Source organism: Pan paniscus, chromosome 14 (genome assembly GCF_029289425.2).
Source record: "Pan paniscus chromosome 14, NHGRI_mPanPan1-v2.0_pri, whole genome shotgun sequence".
NCBI classification, from domain to species: Eukaryota; Metazoa; Chordata; class Mammalia; order Primates; family Hominidae; genus Pan; species Pan paniscus.
Window position 1 is genome coordinate 92,945,618 of NC_073263.2, and position 20,299 is coordinate 92,965,916.

Consider the following 20,299-nt stretch of genomic DNA (forward strand, 5'->3'; position numbering starts at 1 on the left):
TAAAATACTTAGAATATTATCTGGCCCATAAGCACTATATACATTCTCATAGTTTTTCTTGTTTCTTTTCATAGATATAGCTGGCTTCCAGGCAATCTTTCCATACTTGGTGGTTAGAGCAGAAGAGATTCATGAAGAGCACTGCCCTTTGAAACAAAATCTCATATTCAGAAAACTGATGCCAAACACCAAGTAGCATGATTTCACTCTGAAGCAGTGTTTCAGCCGTTGCCCTGGAATGGTTTTAAAGCAAGTGATATACTGCTGAAAGTGCTGCCTTTGATATTAAATGTTCACTAAAAATCTTCACTAAGACATAAAGTTTTTCACTACTATCTCTTGGTAAGGGTTCAAATTTGAGATGAAATTCCTTAAAGTGGTTAAAGCATTCATTGTCCCCTCTGCCTGATGCTTTTAACTAGTTTATTTTACAGAAGGAGTACTCTCTTCAAGTGGCCGTAGATTGAGACACTCTTACAGGCTTAGTTGTTGAGTCAATCACATTTACAAAATGCACCTGCCCTTTGGTTTATGGTGCATAATGTATTCCTCTTATAAACTGTAAATTGACAAAATTCCTTTGCCATTTTAAAATTGCTTAAAGTATTTATTTTTCTATATTCCTTGTAAGGAACTCCCCTGAGCACTCTTAACTTAGTTGCTCTCTGAAAAATATTTTAAAGAAATTCCAGAAGTGGTAAAGCTCAGAGGAGCCCCACAGATACAAAGTGCTGAAGTAAAATATGATGCTAAATGGTGATAAGAGACTTAAAACTAGATTTAATTGTGATAAGAATGTGATAAAGTTTGATTGTAATTCTTATACCTCCTTTCAGAAAATCATGTTATAGAAAAATGTTCCTAAGCAGTAAAACAAAGCAATTTTAAAAAATAACTTCTCATGTGCACTCTTTAACAACCTAAGTGTTATGAAGTCTCTCAATTGAGATCTTTAACCGTAAATAGTTTTTGCCTTTTGTATTATGTCCAGATCCTATTTAATGCAATTAGAATACAAATTCCTAGGTACTGAGGACCTTGATTACATAGATGAGATATTTCTTAGTTCCAGTTGGTGTTTCTCATCTCTTGTCTTCTCTGATCCTATTTATACATTCTCTGTTTTTATCAGATGATTCTTCCCCAGAACGGACTGGGAGAGCGAGGTCCGGGTTTCCTTCTATTTATTTGCATCGATGTCGCTCCGAGTCTTCAGCACTGGGCCGAGTATGACAGCATCTCAGTGGGTGCGGAGCGGGACAGCGCGCCGGGGGCGTGGCGGGGGCGCGGCCTGTCCGCGGGGCGGGGAGTGCGGGGCGGGGATTCCGCGGAGCGCAGCGAGCGGGCACATCCCAGGTTAGCGGCTGCGAGCCGAGCCGGGCGGCGGAGGCGGCGGCGGCGGCGGCAGTGGCGGCGGCAGTGGCGGCGGCGGCAGTGGCGGCAGCGGCGGCAGCTGCAGCAGTTGCAGCTGTGGTGGCCAGAGCGGATGCTTGCGGGCTCCCTGCGGCTCCACTAGTTTTCTTCGCCCCGCCCAGCCGCCCACTCGTTTCGGCTGGGGAAGAAGACCAGAGGGTGCTCAGCTGGAAAACTCTGGTGTCTCAGCTTAGGGCCTCCTCCGGGAAGAGCTAAGTGCTCCCAGGTGAAGCCGGTGCCCGCGGGCGGTCCGTACACCCCGCAGCCGGCTCGCACCGCTCGAGAGCCTCGGCCGCTGTGTCTTCCACGTCTGCAGCTCAGCCAGGGCGCGCAGGGCGAGTGGGGTCCACTGGCGGGTAAAGGGGACCAGGACGGCGAGGATGGACGCACAGACCTGGCCCGTGGGCTTTCGCTGCCTCCTCCTTCTGGCCCTGGTTGGGTCCGCCCGCAGCGAGGGCGTGCAGACCTGCGAAGAAGTTCGGAAACTTTTCCAGTGGCGGCTGCTGGGAGCTGTCAGGGGGCTGCCGGATTCGCCGCGGGCAGGTAAGGGGCAATGAGGGGGTCTCTGGACTGGGGGCGTCCGAGCCCGGCCTTCGCTCCCCCAGGCTCCCTTGGTGGCACTCGTGGGAAGATGACCTTTCGGGCCCTGCAGCCGCGCAGGGTGAATCCCGGGGAGGCCTCCGGCGATGCTTGGTGCGGGTAGCCTGAGTACAGCGCAGCGCAGCTCTGGGGACCCCTAACCAAGCCTGCGACGAAGCCCCGTTCTGGGCATCTGCTTCCCGCCCGGCTCCCTTCGCCTTGGAGGATGAGTTGGAAGGAACCAGGAAAGCAGACATCAGGGCGTGGGGGACACGCAGTCTAACTGCGTTTCTCTTCCGAGTAGGAATTTCCCCAGTGCCCCACCGGGGATTTCGGTTTACTGCTTTCTCATAAGGTGGAGGGAATTGAATTGATCGCCCCAAGTTTGGTACTAAAAATCACAAACCTGCGATATACCCCTTTGCTGGAGAATGGGGCACAGACAAGGGCAGCCGGTCTCCTCTGTAATTAGGACTTGGACCCTGTGCACCCAGAGACGTGACCCTTAGCTGCCCTTCTGTGCCCTCGCATCAAGCCCTGCTTGGAGGAAACCCAACCACCCAGTGTGTCTCCCAGCACCAAGGTAGTTTTTAGCCTGAAAAGTGTTAGGGCAACAGGCGATCAAACCGAACGTACTGGGGAGTCACTTGACATGGATGAGATGTACCAGCGTTTCAAAGGGAAAGATACAGTTTGTGTGGCCAGCGTGGATCTTGCTTCCTGTGAGCGCCTTTTGCCTGTGCTTTCGAACCCTGCTCCCCGTTTCCACCGCACCAATTTCCTTCTGCTGGTGGGAGTTCCAGTGTAGGTTCTGTCTGGAAGAATAGGTCATAGCTGTCAAACGCAATAGCAGGTGTCTAGAGCTAAGTAAGATCTCACTAGAGCCGTGCACCCCTTTAGCTGTGACTATGAAGCCAACACAGACGAATCTGTGAGGTTACTGGTTGAACAAAGAACTTGTGGAGGACGCTTAAGTCTAAAGTCCCGAGTTTCCAGGGTTGGGGGACTTGCTTGTAGCAATGAGGAGGTGTGAGCTGTAGCCGCTTTTCTTGATTGCTTTGCTCAATTTTAAGTCATCCCAGAAAGAAAATCTAGGCATTCGGGAACATTGACTCCATTTGAGTTTACATGACCAGTCTTAAACCCAGTTATTTGTTTGTATACCTGTTTGGTACTAGGTGCTTTTTCTGTATTACTTGAAACAAAGTTGACATTCTCAGTTTAGGGCGATTCTTCTATCCCCAAACAAAATATCGCCTTATAGATCTGTATTTTTCTTAGTGCATTCTTTTCATTAGGAAATAAATCTCACTTTATTGGCTGCTGATAAAACTAAAGTGAGTTTGTGCGTGTGGGTGGTGAGGGTGTTATGATGTGAGATCTTCACCTGAATTATTAGATTTTTAGTCCCCAAATATGGTAACTTTGCCTGCTATGTTCACCGAATGTTGATGGCCAGCCCCTTCTCCCCAGTAAGGCCCTGATTTCACTCCACTCTGGTATCTCAGTATTTCTGGTATCTGCTGAATGCAACACATTGATTGGGTGTTCATCTCTTTTGAAGATGAACTTTCCAGAGTATCAGTCACTGAGACAGTGTCTTACCAGGATGTCAGGGAAAACTAAAGCTCTGTCCTAAGGAGAGGGAAATGACTGTAATTATTTGCATTTGATACACATGACACACAAAAAAGTTCCATGACGACAAGGAATCTTTCTTTTCTAAGTCACTCTGGATTGTTTCCCCATTGCTAGTAGATTTTTTAAATCTGTGGCTGAAGGTGATGGAGGAATCACGGGAGCACTCACAGAAGAGGCCTAGAGACATCAGTGGTACTGGTGAAAAGAAATGCTAAGTTCCTTTAATATTTTCACTAAGAAAAAGTCACACAAAAGTGCTATGCTGATTTAGATCCACCCCCCAAAAAAGGCATTCATATAGGAATTTGATATAATTCTGAAGTTTTGTGTCTGTATTGTTGGTCATTCTTTCACAAATAATTCAGCAAAATATTAAACTGTTTTTTAAACACTGATTCCTCTCATCTCTCTTAAAAAAAAACCCTCAATCCCAAATTGAGTAAACCAAACATACCACATGCTTAATAAATACTTTTCTTTCTTTTTGTATTTATATATGATCTACAACATTTAACATGATTGAATATGGTAATTGACTATCATATTTTCTAAGATTATCCTCAATCTCAAGAGAGAACATAATTTAGTCATTTCTCCATGAGAATACAAATGGTAATATCTTTTAACAAATCTATTCATTTAGCACATACCCTTTCACTGACTAAAACAAACACATTTAATTTGATTTTTTTTTGGAAGTACGTATTTTTACTGCTTTCTTGCATTTCTTGTTCACAGTGGTTAATCCCTGAGATGTCTAGCCAAAACGCAGTTTGTATAATATAAGCAGGTAGAATAAGTTTTTAGTTTCTTCCTACCTTTGTGACTTTTACTTTTTCTGATAAAAATGTTATCCAAATTGAAATTATTAAAATTGTGAGAGCAGTGATTTAAACTGTTTCTCAGATTCCCCTCACCTTTGTTCTCTACCCTGCTCCAATTCTTTTAAGCCTATTGAGCTCCTAAGGATGTTTGGATGAGAAATGTAAAAAAGGAGAGAAGGTGTAAATGTGATTAGAATTAGAGATTTCCCTGTGTTCCGATTTTATTTTCTAAGTAGTAGTCAAGGTGCCCTTTGCTCTTGTTTATTTTATTCAGAAAAGAACTGTTACTGAAAGTGTCTTTTAAAGGTCTTTTCATTTTTATTTTATTTATTGGGGATGGGGATAATGCTTTTCTATTAAAATTCTCTTTGCACATGCATTGTGCATTGTTCACACATGCGGTAGTTCCTCTTTTAGAGGGTAGTTCAGAAAGGGGAAGTTCATAAAAAATAATACGTTTAGATAATTTATATACCAACTATTTTTTGAAATATGCATGTTTGTTGATATAGAAATCTATAGCAAGTATACTCTCGATATCAAGTAGTCTGTGAAAGTAACTTTTCCTTGGTAGATTTTGGCTATAAATAGAGTAATAAAAATAAACTCTTGACATGGCTAAGTGAAATTTTAATACTAAAAGACACTGTAAGCAGTGCTCTGAAGTTGTTGTTGTTTTTTTAACTGCTTTCATTATAATCAAATCTTATTATTGCTCCAAGGACAGTGTAGTTTCATTCTCACACCTAAGAAAAATGATCTGCTTGGTAACCTTGGAGTTTGGATTTACTGGATAGACATTTGGCTTTCAAAACTTGGTTCTACCACTTGTAGTTCTGCTTCATAGACAAATTATCATCTTGAACCTCTGTTTTCTCATTTAGAAATAGGAATATTCTTAAAAAGTGTTTGCATAGATAAAATGAAATAATGTAAAATGTCACAAATCCAGGCACATAGTAAGTGCTGAAAATATGTTCTTGTTGTCATTATAATTTTTTTGTTTACTGTCTTGATTTTAACTTGATTTTTAAGGATGACATTTTAATTTTAGATCTTTATATATCAAAGATGTTTTTACAATAATGAGTTGGTTTCAAGTCAGAAATGATTATTTTTAAATTTGGGAAATGTATTTTTATCTAAAGTGATATCCGTTACATTATGGTAAATATTTTGTTTATTTTTGTGAACTAATAAACCTCTATGAAACAAGGCTGCGCTGCTGCTAGCTGCAATGCCCATAACCACTGTCTCCACTGCCACACCACCGTTCTTCTGTCTGTAGGGAGGTAAAATAGTGCTTCTAAGGTGGTTTACAGATTCACACAATTAGAATGTTGGTGGCCATAGTCACTCATGGACAGTAATCTGAAATTGGGACTCTATTTCTCATGAAACCAATTTTGCTGTTTGAACAACGTGTTTATGGGGATCAAATTTCCAAAGCCAGAATTGGGACCCGTCGTCTGACATTGGGGCAGATGATTAACATCAGGATTGCCCTGGGTCGAAGCCCACCAGCCAGGAACCACTGGAAACAAGATTGTAATAAAATTAGACTCATTTTGTTTGTTGCAGCAAGGGAGATTGCACACCAAAGGGACTCTGGAGAGTTTGGTAGTAGGTAGTTGGGAGGGCTTTTTATAGGATTTGGGCTTGTGGTGGGCTATTATTATTAGGAAGGTTTAATGAAGTGGGGCAATTCAGGAATTGGCTATTTTGGTAACTTTTATCTAGGTGTTAGAAAGGTTAAGGTAGGGGTAGTTGTCATAAATAAAGAAGCAGTAGTAGCTAATGTTGGTTAAAAGAGGGGAATGTTTAGTTATTTTTGTGGTTGCAGAGTGCCTTTGTCCTCATCCTTTCATACCACAGGTCCCAAGTGGTCTTGCCTCATCATTGTTTTCTAATTCTGTGCATGTTATTTATCTTGAATTGTGAGCATCAAGGCCCAGTTCCACTGCCAGGACAGTTTGTCACCTTTTCCCTTGGGAAGTCCAGTCTGTGCTTTGATGTCTAAGAGAATCACGTGTTTCATTTTTCTCTAGGCCTTTAGTGCATCTTAATGGTGGAGAAGTGAGTTCGATGTTCTACTTTAGGGTCATAGAATCCAATGGCTCATCAGGTGCTGAACTATACTGATCACACATATTCCCTCATGGGGTTAATTATAACTATTGCTGTCAACTATAAATCTAGTGCATCAACTACAAATATTATATATGTCCCCATTCTGTCTCCATCCCATAATTTAAGTTCCATTTTGCCGAGTGTCCAACATCCTATAGTTGTAAAATTGGCTTAGGAGGGGTACAACTTGAGGAATTTAAGAATAATATTTTCCACTTATCACCCCCCAATCCCTATTATTTTTCCTTGTTTCCAGCCTGTTAAGGCTTTCCGGAAGATGGGTATTTTTGGTGTGTACATGTATGTGTGTGTGTATAATCCACTTTCACATTGTCCTTATATTTGATAAGAACACTTTCTAAATCTACCACATTTCTTTTATAGTTACCTGATAAGACCAAGAACAACATTCTAGCTAGGTGCCTCAACTAAACAGACATAATTTATAGATGAATGGTCTCTTGGTATAACTGTTCAACCGACAAACAACAGATCTGATTTGTTAAAATGGAGTCATGAGAGACTTGAAACATATGTCTGTTGAAATATATTCTCTGTGAATGTGGTATCTGATCTACTTGGTTAAGTAACAATAGCAATTAACTTTAATAGATAATAGCCATTTTCCATATCTACCTTTCTTTTATAAAGTCCTGACCTTCAACTAGAAGAAAAGGCAGCACTGATTGTGCTCTCAATTCTTGAACTTTTCAGTTTTAGTAAATCTTCCATTTCACTAATGAGATTGCCCAAATTATCCTAAAATGATTATTCATTCCTCTGTGAATCACCACAAACAGCACAGCCCTTGATTAGCTGCATCAGGGCCACATATGGCTACTATGTAAGTTGAATGTGCACTGTACCTTTATAGAAAGAAAAGAAGATGTTATACTTCCACGTTTTTATGGAAGAATGTATGTTTTCTTAAAAATTTATAAAACTGAAAAGTACAAATAAAGTAAAATAATTTTACCATCCAGAAATAACCACCGAAATGCCTTTGCGTTGTCTTTTTAGCATGCTCATCAGCCCCCTGCTAAGCATGACTATTTTTTGAAAGAATATAGAATAATTTCCTTTTTGAAAAACATGGCTTTTCCAATTATGAATGTATCTTTATTTCCCATTTCCCATGCTGTTAAATATCTTTCTAAGCCTGATTTTTTAAAGTGGCTGTGCAGTATTGCATTAAATCTCTGTAGCATAAATTAAATTCACCTTTGTCGTTAGAACTGTAGGTTTCCAGTATTCTCTACCATAAAGTCACATGGCTGAGGACATCAAAGGCACATGTGCCAAACTCCTACACAACTCATGGCTTTGTACATGATTTACATTACTATACGTTAGGGTTTTTCAGCCTGAGTGCCATTGACATTGGGGGATTGGCAATTCTTTGTTGTGGGGTGCTGTCCTGTGTATTGTAGAATGTTCAGAAGCATCTCTCACCTCCATCCACTAGATACCAATAGCATTATCACTCTCCACCAAGTCGTGATGACCAAAAATGACTCCTGACTTTGCCAACTGTCCCATGGGAGACAAACTTGTCCTCGTTGAAAACCACAGGTGTGAACTCTTCAACCTGTGGGTCCTTCACACACACAGACTGTGTAGTTGGCTTGTTTGCATGTCTTAGCTTAAATGTCAGCTCTTCACAGAGGCCTTTCTCAAGTTCATGAAACTAGGTTACACCACTTATTATTGTGGAATCCTTTTTGTTTCCTGTGTGGCACTTTTCACGGCGCCACGTTCCTTTTCTTTGTTTTAACTCTGGGTCTTTTGCCACTAGGTTGTGTACGTAATGGAGACAGAGAACATACCTGCTAGGGCCATTTTCCTGGGCATGTGATCTGTGCAGTCAAGCAGGATCCTACACTCCGATGAACCGTGTGGTTGGTTTAATGTTCTCTTGTCACCCTATTGAAATTTTTTGTTGTTCAGACAGGGTCTCACTCTGTCACCCAGGCTGGAGTGCAGTGGTATAATTACAGCTCACTGCAGCTTTGACCTCCCTAGGTTCAGGTAGTTCTCCCACCTCAGCCTTCTGAGTAGCTGGGCCCGTAGGTGCATGCCACCATGCCCGGCTAATTTTTGTATTTTTTGTAGAGATGGGGTTTTGCCACCTTGCGCAGGCTGGTCTTGAACTCCTGGGCTCAAGCAGTCTGCATACCTTGGTGTCCCAAAATTCTGGGATTATAGGTGTGAGCCACCATGCCTGGCCCTAATTGAAATTTGAACAAAAGGCCCTGCATTTTCTTTTTGCATTGGTCTCTGCAAATTATGTCGCCAGTCCTAACGTGTACCTTATTGACTGTGGAGTATCTGGTGCATAGAACAGGGCTTGGCAGAGAATAAGAGTTTAAATGATTGTTGAATAATTTAATAAAGCTTTAAGGAGTATTCTGATATGTCTTTTGAACTCTGATTCTTAAGTTAAACTCTAGACATAGGCCTGTGGATACTGAGTATCTCAGATGCTGCTTCTGTGTACAATGATATTTTTTGTCTTGTGATGTTATATAAATGGGTTAAAGATGGACCCCCATGTTTTTCTTACTTCTTCACAGCAGGCTAGGACCATTAGCCCAAAGCCAAATGGTACCCAACTCCGATTTTTATACATCCAGTTGCTTTAAATATAGCTCAAATAAATATATTTTTAGCCATTTAAAGCCTACCTGCTTTGCATACCTGATAAAATTTAACTGAACATCTGCTAACCATAGATAAAGTAAACTCTGGGACACTAAAAGACCCAAGCCATTGATACCCTTCAAAGCTCTCTGACCCAGACACTTCCCAATTTCTAGTAAGTGATATCACCTAGACGTGCAAGCCCCCTCTCCAATTTCCCCTTCTCCTGGGAGTTCGCTTGTCATCTTCTCCTTCTGGGTGGTAGCCAGGCACCATTGTCTCTGGAAGGTCTCCTGTTGTGAGGGACTTCGCCTCTTGGCAACCTGTCAAAGCACCACCCAAATAAAGCTCCTTTTGTACTACCGCCCTCTTGTGGTCCTGTATTTTCTTTGATTAGCCTTGACATCCTGAAACGCACCACGTATGGGTCAATACTTATTTCTAATGGAAGGTAGGGACTCAAAGTAGCAATACTGATTTTAAATATATTTCTTTCTTTTTACTAGACTATAGGCTATTTGAGAGCAGGATCTGTGATTGATTTCCCTTTTGGTTCTGTGATTAGGCCAACATTTATGAATAAATAGTGATTTGTAGAATTGAATCTTATTTTTGTAGATACCTAATAGGTTATTTATTGTTTTTAATTATTTTTTATGCTTAATGTTAGTAGAATGAGAAATATAGAGAGTGAAGTTCCTTAAAATGTATGTGGGCTCATTTGTGTTGAATGAATTGTTTTTGTGGGGTTAATTTTTGCTTACATAACTGCCACAAATTTTATAAAGTGACCAAACCTTTTAAATTTAAAGGACTTTTTATCTGCTATCTAACATTTTTGAAATGGAGTAAATGAGTTGCCAGACAAAGGTGGAGAAAGGAGTATTCTCAGATGTCCTGTAAGGAAAAGAAAATTATTTAACATCTAAAGGATTAATTTGCACAGCTGTTATCGTCATGTAGCGGGGTGACTGATCTGCCTTAGAGCATTGATCTGTTGTTGAGAGAATGGAGAAAAATAAAGATGAGCAGTTATAATTTGCATTTGGCTCTGGAATGGTTGGCTTGTGTATTACTTGATTTTTTTTCTGCAAAATAGTATTTTTCTAGGAGGAAATTAACAGTAAGGAACTAGAAAATAATTCAGCTTTTCTGTTTTTCACCCTTGTTAATCCCATGTCAGGAGTAGAGTATACATCACTCATCTGTGGAACTATTCCTGAGCTGATCATTGTTTGTTAAAGGACACTGACTTGGAGTTCATTCTCTATTGTGGATCAACCAGATGGACCACAGTTTTCAGAATAAGGAAACAAATAATTGCTATTAAATCACAAAACATGATATACTGTAGCAGGTATAATCTGTCTCTGAAATATTTCCAACAATTCCAATTTTAGAAATATTTATCTAATCTTTTTAAAAAATTTATTTTAAATCGACAGATAAAATTGGGTGTATTTACCATGTACAACTTGATGGTTTGAAGCACAGTACAGATGCATTGTGGAATGGTTAAATCTAGCTAATTAAACTATGCATTACCTCACCTAGTTACCAATTTTGTTGTGGTGAGGACATTTAACATTCACTCTCTTAGCATTTTTCAAGAATACAACATATCATATTAACTGTAGTCACCATGCTATGTAATAGGTCACTTGAATTTATTCTTTTCATCTATCTGTAAATATGTGTCCCTTGCTCAACATCTTTCCAACTCTTCCTCCTCCCCAACAGCCCCAGCTCCTGATAATCACCATTCTCCTCTCTCTTTCTATGAGATCAACCTTTTTAGATTCTACATGAATGAGATCATGTGGTATTTGTCTTTTTGTGCCTGGTTTATTTCACTTAATATAATGTCCTCCAGGTTCATCCATGTTGTTGCAAATGACAGCATTTCCTTATTTTTTATGGCTGAATAGTACTCTATCATATCCACATTTTCTTTGTCCATTCATCTGCTGATGGATACCTAGGTTTATCTAGTCTTTAAGACCTCTTTTCAATGGTAGCATAGAAAATTATAATTTTCCTGTATGAATTGTGGCTGGTTATTTGTTTAGGATATTTTACAAGAGCTGCTAGGAAATTTTACTTAAGTAGAAAGACTATTTAAGTCAATGCTAATGAAACAAACCTGCATAATTAGATATGGTCCAGCTATTAACTTAAATATGTTTCAAATGTAGTTGTATTTAAAAGCTAGTAAATATTGTTTCATAACTTAAATTGTTTATTACTCTTATTAGGATAATGGGTTTAAATTACTAGTTTTTCTCTCCTCTGTGCTATAATAACCAAATCTATTTCAGTTCTTATAATTCCTCATAGGCAGCATAATTAAATAATCTTCACAGCTATTTTGTTAGTCTTTTGCTTTTCCTTGTTTTACAGTTTCAAGAGAATCTAGTTCATGATTTCTTCAATATTTGCCTTGGGAGAAGATAAAATCTGAGAAGAGAATTGGTTAAAAAGCACACCAAGAGTGTGTCTTCATTGATTAAATGAGAATAAAAATTATTTCTGGATGTCCTTGTTCATTACATATATATTCTTTAAATGGAAGATTGTCAATATCAAATTACTTGTGCAGATTTATTTGCTCTTTGAATAACTCTCTTATTCGGTAAGGTTATACCGAGTTACATTTGGTTCATTTTCTTTTGATCATTGAGATGTCTGTGTTTAATGAGCTAAAACTGAAGTAGGTCAATAAAATGAAGAGATTAACAGCCTGTTCTCACCAGGCTTGGAATTCATTTTACTCTAGGGGGGAAAAAGTCATTTTTAAAAAAGGTATTTGATCAACTTAAAAGGTAAAGGGAATAAGAAAAACATGGCAAAACTAAAAAAGCTGAGAAATCAATGAGTTCTTCAGGGTACTATTTGTTAGGTGAAGCTATGTGGATCTGTGTTTGTATTGTTAAGAGTTTTCATTACAAGAGCAGAACCAAATTTTACTTCTTCCTTTGATAAGTTCAGAAGCACACAAAAAACTTCAGGTTTTAAAATATTTCCTATTCAATTCATCTTTGGAAATATCTTATACATAAGGAAAACTAGTAGTTATGACAAACCATGAAAATGTCATGGAATAAATAAATGGGAAAAGCAGACTTGTCGCCTTATTTGTTGCATATTATGATCACATATTTTCTTTTCTTTTCTTTTCTTTTTTTTTGTCAAGGGACGAGGAAGATGCCTGTGTTATTTGTTTTTTCTCCCGACTTTCATATTAGATTCAGGGGGAACATGTGCCGGTTTGTTACTTGGGTTTATTGTGTTATCCTGAGATTTAGGATATGAATGATCCCATCACCTGGTTACTTAGCATAATTCCCAACAGATGGTTTGTCAACCCTTGTCCACCTCCCTCTCTCCCCTCTCTAGAAGTTCCCAGTGTCTGTGTTTCCCATCTTTATGTGCATGAGAGCACAGTGTTTAGCTCCCACTTATAAGTGAGAACATGTGGTATTTGGTTTTCCATTCCTGTGTTAATTTGCTTAGGATAATGGCCTGTGGTCACATATTTTAGTGAATAATGTGAATAACGATGAATTTGTAGTTTTGAAATAGGTTAGTCTTCACTCCATCACTTACTACCTATGTGACCTTTAGCAAATGACCCAACCTCTCAGAAAGTATTTTTCTTTATTCACAGGCTTGTCCCTTTTCCCTTTCAGTGGTTTTTGAGAAGCATGTGGTATGGGGAAGGCAGTTTGTAAATAGTAATAGTCTCTGCGAATGTGACATAATTGATTCTATTACAAAACGTTCTTAGATACATTTAAATAATTATTTGTGCTTGGTCAGGGAGCAGACAGAGAAATCATAGTAGAATCGTTTCCATTCTTTTTTTTTTTTTTTTTGAGACCTAGTCTCTCTCTCTCGCCCAGGCTGGAGTGCAGTGGCACGATCTCGGCTCACTGCAAGCTCCGCCTGCTAGGTTCGCGCCATTCTCCTGCCTCAGCCTCCTGAGTCGCTGGGACCACAGGCACCCGCCACCACGCCCGGCTAATTTTTTTGTATTTTTAGTAGAGACGGGGTTTCACTGTGTTAGCCAGGATGGTCTTGATCTCCTGACCTCGTGATCCGCCCGCCTTGGCCTCCCAAAGAGCTGGGATTACAGGCGTGAGCCACTACGCCCAGCCTTCCTTCATCTTAATGGAATACCAAAGTTTCAAATATTTGCCTCCCATCACTCACTCTCAAGGTATTAATCCTGTACTCTTAGGAACATAGTCCATGTTTTCATTATTTAATATACGAAATATTTTATTATTTGTAGTTCATTCATATGGTAAAATCAAATTTGTTTATTCATATACAAGGTTTAAGAACTAAAGACTGGGCTTTTTCACATCTCAGCACTTTGGGAGGCTGAGGTGGGCAGATCACGAGGTCAAGAGAGATCGAGACCATCCTGGCCAACATGGTGAAACCCCGTCTCTACCAAAAATACAAAAATTAGCTGGGCATAGTGGCACGTGCCTGTGATCCCAGCTACTCGGGAAGCCGAGGCAGGAGAATCACTTGAACCTGGGAGGCGGAGGTTGCAGTGACCCAAGATCGTGCCACTGCACTCCAGCCTGGCGACAGAGCGAGACTCTGTCTCAAAAAGACAAACAAACAAACAAAAAAACTCTGGACTTCTGCAAAATAATGCTATTTGAATTAATTCAATTAAGATAAAGAGGGAGCTACTTTCCCTGGAAATATAAGATGGTTTTAAGGCTGAATTAATGTGAGTAGGGATAGATTCTCTAATGTCTGATTGGCTTCATCAAGTGAGTAGGAGTTACTTCTCTACTTTATTGTGTTCTTGCGTGTTGAAGTGCTGAGGGTCTTGGCAAGTCCCCTATATTGGAGATAAGAACTTATCTTCCATGTGAAAAGCACAAGGGTGGAGTGTGCTGGCAAATCTCTGTCTGCCCCTTCAGAAGGTCTCTCCACCCTACCCTTTGTTCCTGGGCCCTATCAGTGGGCATTCTTGGCTCTGGCAGTTAATGGGAGGCAGTAGCTACAGAAGGACTGGGCAAGTGGAGTAGGGCAGACATAGGTCTCACCTTTATGGAGTCACTACAGGTTGGTTATGACCCTTTACATAAAACCATAGCTCCTGTTGAGTGTCCTCACAAGTCTCTGAATCCTTATAACTACTTTCTCTCTTTGCTCCCTAAGGGGCAGTATCAGTGACCTCACCTCGGTTATTAGCTAGGGAATATTGCATGATCCTTATAGCTTTCCTATATCCTGCTCTTTATAAAAATTTTATTAAATCTAATTTTACGGTGCCAGTCTATTTTTTCCCAGGATTCTGTATGATAACACTTTATATACTTTAAATACGTAAAGCCACAGCTTTCAGAAGATAATTTGATTTGTATTTAAAATGTATAGAAACACAAATCTGTTCTAGAGTTACTTTATAAAAGTTTTTAGAAGTTCTAGTCAATACTTTCTTTACTCACATTCAGTTGCTTCATAATCATGCTTCTGTTAAATGTTCCTTTCCCTCCCTTCCCCACCCTTTCCTCTCACCCCTTTTGTGAAGAGCATTGGCAGCAGCTAGCTCTTTAGGCTTCAGTTGAAAATGTGACTGCATGGATAACACCCCATGATGATATGATAGCTTAATCCCCACCTACGCTGTCAATTCAATCACCAAATTCTCCTAGATTCTGTTTCACAAATGCCTTTGTGAATTCTCTGCGTATCACCATTGCTACCACCTTGTTTTAACCCAGTGCCTTTTCGTGGCTGAATTGCTCAATCAGCCTATTTCTGTTCTTAGCCCTTGCTAGTCCATTTGCCAATAGATTCCCAACTAAGCTCCCAATAAAATCCAAACCTTATCTTTATTTCTTGTTCACTGCCTTTCTTAAAAATAAAAGAACATGATTGTATTTGAATACATAACTTCTGTTCAATAAAATAAAATGAAATACCACAGTGAAATGGAGCCCTGTGACATTGCATCTGTAATGCACAGCAATCAAAAGGTTAGCATCCTTAATCATAAATGAACCCTCATAAATTGGTAACAAATACACAAATATACCATGTGAAATGAAAAAAGAACATAAAGAGGAAACTCAAATAATGTAAATGACTACTGTGGATATGTGAAGTTAGTGAACTTAACAGAGGAAAAATAATTTCTCAGGAATATGACGTTATCAAAGATTAGAAATACAAATATCTAATGTTCCTGTGACTGTAGGAAACAGAGCATTCTCATCTACAAACACTGAAAAAGAAGGCTGATAAAGACTGCCTCTGCCTTCTGGAGAATTCAGCAGTATGAATCAAAGTTTAAATGCTGAATACCCTTTGCCCAACTTACAGGAACGTATTCCAAGAAAGTAATTGGACAAAATTCAAACTGATTTATATATAAGCATGTTCATTGTAGGTAATGTAAACATCTACTAAATGATAAATTATGGATAATTATGTGGACATTAAATGAATAAAGGTAAAGCTGTATAAATAACCAAAGTAGAGGCCTAGCTTGGTGGCTCACGCCTGTAATCTGAGCACTTTGGGAGGCCAAGGCAGGAGGATTTCTTGAGCTCAGAAGTTCAAGACCAGCCTGGACAAATAGGGAGACTCCATCTCTACAAAAAATTAAAAAATCAACCAGGTGTAGTGTTGTACACCTGTGGTCCTAGCTAATCAGGTAGCTGAGGTGGGAGGATAGCCTGAGCCCAGGAGGTGAAGGCTGCAGTGAACTATGATCATGTCACTGCACTTCAGCCTGGGTGACAGAGACTCTGTCTTAAACAAAACAAAACGAAAAACCAAAATGAACAAGTGACTTAAGACATCATTGAAAGGAAAAAGCAAATGTGGCCCCACTTAAAAAAAAAACTACTTACATATCGATTTATGTATTAACAAATCCCAAACAATGTGGACAGAATGCCATTAGTCGTAGATAGCATTGGAGAATAGAATTCATTGGAGAAAAAGCAGTGAAGAAGTGAAAATATATACTTTACAAATTTCTATGTTTGAATTCTTAAAAAAGATATTTAAAAATTAAATCAGATTTAATAGTTACCCTGTGATTAGTATTTATAAATGTCATTCACACTTACAGGAGCACTGAGATGAAGGCCTTGCCATCCCATCGTCTTGAGCTTCTCTGTGTGATAACACTTTCCAGGCTCCTGGGATTGAGTCCAATAGCAGCAAAACAATAGTCACTCTCACTGTTCTTTATCCTGATCATCTTGGCTCTGATGTAGCTTATCAGACCCTTGGTGATCTGGCCCCTTCTTTTTTAACTTCACGTGCTCTTTCTCCCCATTTGGAAGAGTCTGTTTTTGCTCCTGAGCTACCATAAATAAAATTATTCCTCAAAAATCATCCCTGGAAACACTGAGATGATCTAAACTAACTTCAGAGCCAGGAATTATTTCTAAAGTCATCTTCAAATCAGAATACCTAATTATGGCCATATCTTTAAGAACAAAGAAACATCATTTCTCTCTTGGACTGTCATGATAGCGTATTGGTTTTATTTGCAGTTTTATCTTCATTGGAAGCCATTTCCCCCACTGCCCCAGTGGTCTAGTTTCCCCTACTGCCTCAATGATATAGTTTGGCTGTGTCCCCACTCAAATCTCATTTTGAATTGTAGTTCCCATAATCCCCACGTGTTGTGGGAGGGACCCAGTGGGAGGCAATTGAATCATGGGGGCAGTTACCCCAGTGCTATTCTTGTGATAGTGAGTGAGTTCTCACGAGATCTAATGGTTTTATAAGGGGCTTTTTCCCCTTTGCGCAGCATTTACTCTGTCCTACCACCTTGTGAAGAAAATGCCTGCTTCTCCTTTGCCTTCCGCAATGATTGTAAGTTTCCTGAGGCCTCTCCAGCTATGCAGAACTGAGTCAGTTAAACCTCTTTCTGTTATAAATTACCCAGTCTTGGGCAGTTCTTTATAGCAGTATGAAAATTGACTAATACAGTGATGTTTCCATATGGAAAACCTGATTCCATTTCCTCTCTAAACTGTTCACACTTTAAGATTTCAGTGACAGCAGGCCAGTGAAGTACATTGTCAGTGCATCTCAAGGGACAATGAAGACAAAGGAGGGGGAGGGATGCAGATGGGCTAAAGCAATGACAGTTGGGACTAGAGTGCTTACAAATCTCTCTGTTTGGCTTTTGCATAGTTTTTTCTGCTGCAGAGTGATTTGCTTCACGTAACAGAAAATATGACTGCTATAACGCTTCCACCAAAAGGGAGAAACTGACCATACTCTCTTGGTCATGAGTTTAAAAACTTCAAGGAGGGTGTCGCCTTATAAAGTGTGGCTATTTTCCAACTAACTATGAAGGTGGGTTGGGGGGTGGAGGAGAAGGTCTTAGAAAAGCTGTGCAAGTCATATACATAAATCCACAGGGGTTTGATACACATCTTAAGACACCCTTCATGGTTCTCTAGTGCTATGGCAAAAGCTCAAACTTCCATGTCTTGCATTTACATTTCTCAGGGATATAATCCTTGCCTTCTTTTCCAGTCTTTGTCTGCTGTGGCCTATCCACTGTTTCCTACCTTGCCTCCCTGTTGCTGGAGATAACCCACCATGGGCCTTGAGCATCCCTGTGTGTTTTGACTGGGCATGCTAACAATTGAAGGCTCTGACTTCCCTCTGCTTGGGCCATGTGTCAGTGTTGTGTTTGCAGTGAGCAACTTTGAGGGACGGTCTCCCCCATAATAAAGAGAAGGATTGCTTAGGCTTGCTGTAAAAGTGGTGAATCCCCAACAAGTCCAGTGTTCTTCCCCTGTAACACAATCCCCTACATGTGCAGGCAACTATCTAGACCCTTGTGGAGCAGGGTGCTAACGTGATGTTCATGCTGTTTGCTGTGAGTCTCCTGTTTTATGCCAGCATCCGTGAAGCAGCAAGTAGGGCTAATGTGCAGACCTTTCACAACTCCCAACAACTTTCCCCAGTCCACAGCCACACATAGACCTGGTGTTTCACTTCACCCATTCCCCAGTGCTTTTGGTTTCCCCAATGAGCCGCACCTTTTTAATACGCCTTGCCTATTGTTGCCTCTCTATGGAATATAATTTCCTTCCTTCTCTTCCCCCATTCTTGTCTGACCAATCTGAGTTCAAATTTGTTTTGCTACTTATCAGCTTTGTGAATTTAGAGAAATTTAACTATATTAAACAAAAGTTTTCATTTATAAAATAGGAATATTTTTCTACCTTGTAAAAGTCTTTTTGCGGGGGTGGGGGGGTGGTGGGGGCTTGTAAGGAGACTATAAACTATCTATTTAACCAAATGTAAAGATGTTGCTCAGTCTTCTCTGATCCGTTTTCATGTCTCTCCAAGAAGGTGATATCATTTCTTCCTGTGTGCTCCCACAAAACTTAGTGCATCTTTTATAGCATTTTATCACATTACTTTTTTTACAAATGTGTTTCCCACTAATCTGTGCCCTGGAGGGAAAATTGCATTTTATCATTTTTGGTATCCTTAATAACTATCACAGTGTCTTGTACAGAACGGGTGCTTAATAAATATTTGATGAATTTATTTGATTTATTAATCAAAGAACAGGAAATTACCCTGCAGTGTAGCAGAGGTGGGAGGAAGACCGCATATCCTGAGAAGTACCTTGAGGAGGGAGGCAAGAGTCCATGTACAGTATAGGGCTGCCCATTCCCACCCAAAATGTAGAAACATATAAATTTATGAGTCCTTCAGATGCCATTTTTAAGAACCCTCATTAAGCTGACCTCAAAAAGAATAACTAGCAAAACGCAAACTGTGTGCTGCTGCATTTTACTTCTACTAGCTGTTTAATAGTGTTTTAGGAAAAAGGGTCTCACTAGCTTGGGAGAAATGCTGCATCCTAAACATGTTTCTTAAAGAGTCACAATATATATTAGCATTTTAAATCTCTGAGAAGTACTATACTTGAGAGAATGCATTTCTTTTATTATTATTATTATTATTATTATACTTTAAGTTCTAGCATACATGAGCACAAAGTGCAGGTTTTTTACATATGTATACATGTGCCATGTTGGTTTGCCACACCCATCAACTCGTCCTTTACATTACGCATTTCTCCTAATGTTATCCCTCCCCCAGCCTCCCACCCCCTGACGGGCCCCGGTGTGTGATGTTCCCTCATTGTTCCAATGAGAACAAGTGATCTCATTGTTCAGTTCCCACCTATGAGTGAGAACATATGGTGTTTGGTTTTCTGTCCTTGTGATAGTTTGCTGAGAATGATGGTTTCCAGCTTCATCCATGTCCCTGCAAAGGACATGAATTCATCCTTTTTATGGCTGCATAGTATTCCATGGTGTATATGTGCCACATTTTCTTAACCCGGTCTATCATTGATGGACATTTGGGTGGGTTCCAAGTCTTTGCTATTGTGAACAGTGCTTCAGTCATCGAGAAAACCAGTTTATTTTCATAGGGAAAATGTTTTTTGACTTAGCCCGCCTTTTACCATTCCCTTGAAACATTTTTTACTTTTACGTCTTTTACTTAACTCCAATTACAGAGGCACTTCTTGAAAAAGTGGATGGAACAGAGTGGGGTGGATGGAGCAGAGGGGGGTATTTAGAAGGCAGAATTGTTAGAACCTTTGAGGGAGAAATAAGAGTCCAGTATGATTCCCAGTTTTTAAATAGCTTTCAGGGAATATAAGGCACTCTGTAGGGAGGAAGGTACAACACTGGGCATGTCAATATTGAGGCTACTGTGTCATACCAAGGTCGTGATGTGTAGTAGATAGTTAAACATATGGGTCCAAATATCATTTGAGAGAGTGGCAGCAGAAAAAGATTTAGAGATCATTGGGTGTGTAGGTGAATTTCTAGAAGTAGAAAATAATTCAGGGACAGAACTGGGAGATGGAACTCGAGATAACACAAATACAGTAGCCCCTGCTGTCAGCCCACAAAACGTAGATTCTCTAAAGACAAGGAGTTTATTCTGAACTCTGCAGAAGCTTTGCAGGCAGAATATGTGTGCTGCAACCATGGGTGCATTTGAGAAGGTTGAGGTAAGGGAAAGATTTT

At 39.9% G+C, this 20,299-nt stretch overlaps 1 protein-coding gene across 1 annotated transcript in view; it reads left to right on the top strand.

The window, feature by feature from the left end:
• Positions 1 to 1,349: 1,349 nt before the first annotated feature.
• Positions 1,350 to 20,299, top strand: part of GPC5 (glypican 5) — a 1,460,504-nt gene continuing 1,441,554 nt past the window's right edge. Inside the window, exon 1 of the mRNA XM_063595839.1 lies at positions 1,350 to 1,956. Within this exon, the coding sequence (XP_063451909.1) occupies positions 1,794 to 1,956 (163 nt within the window). The 5' untranslated portion in view covers positions 1,350 to 1,793. The remainder of the gene's footprint in view (positions 1,957 to 20,299) is intronic.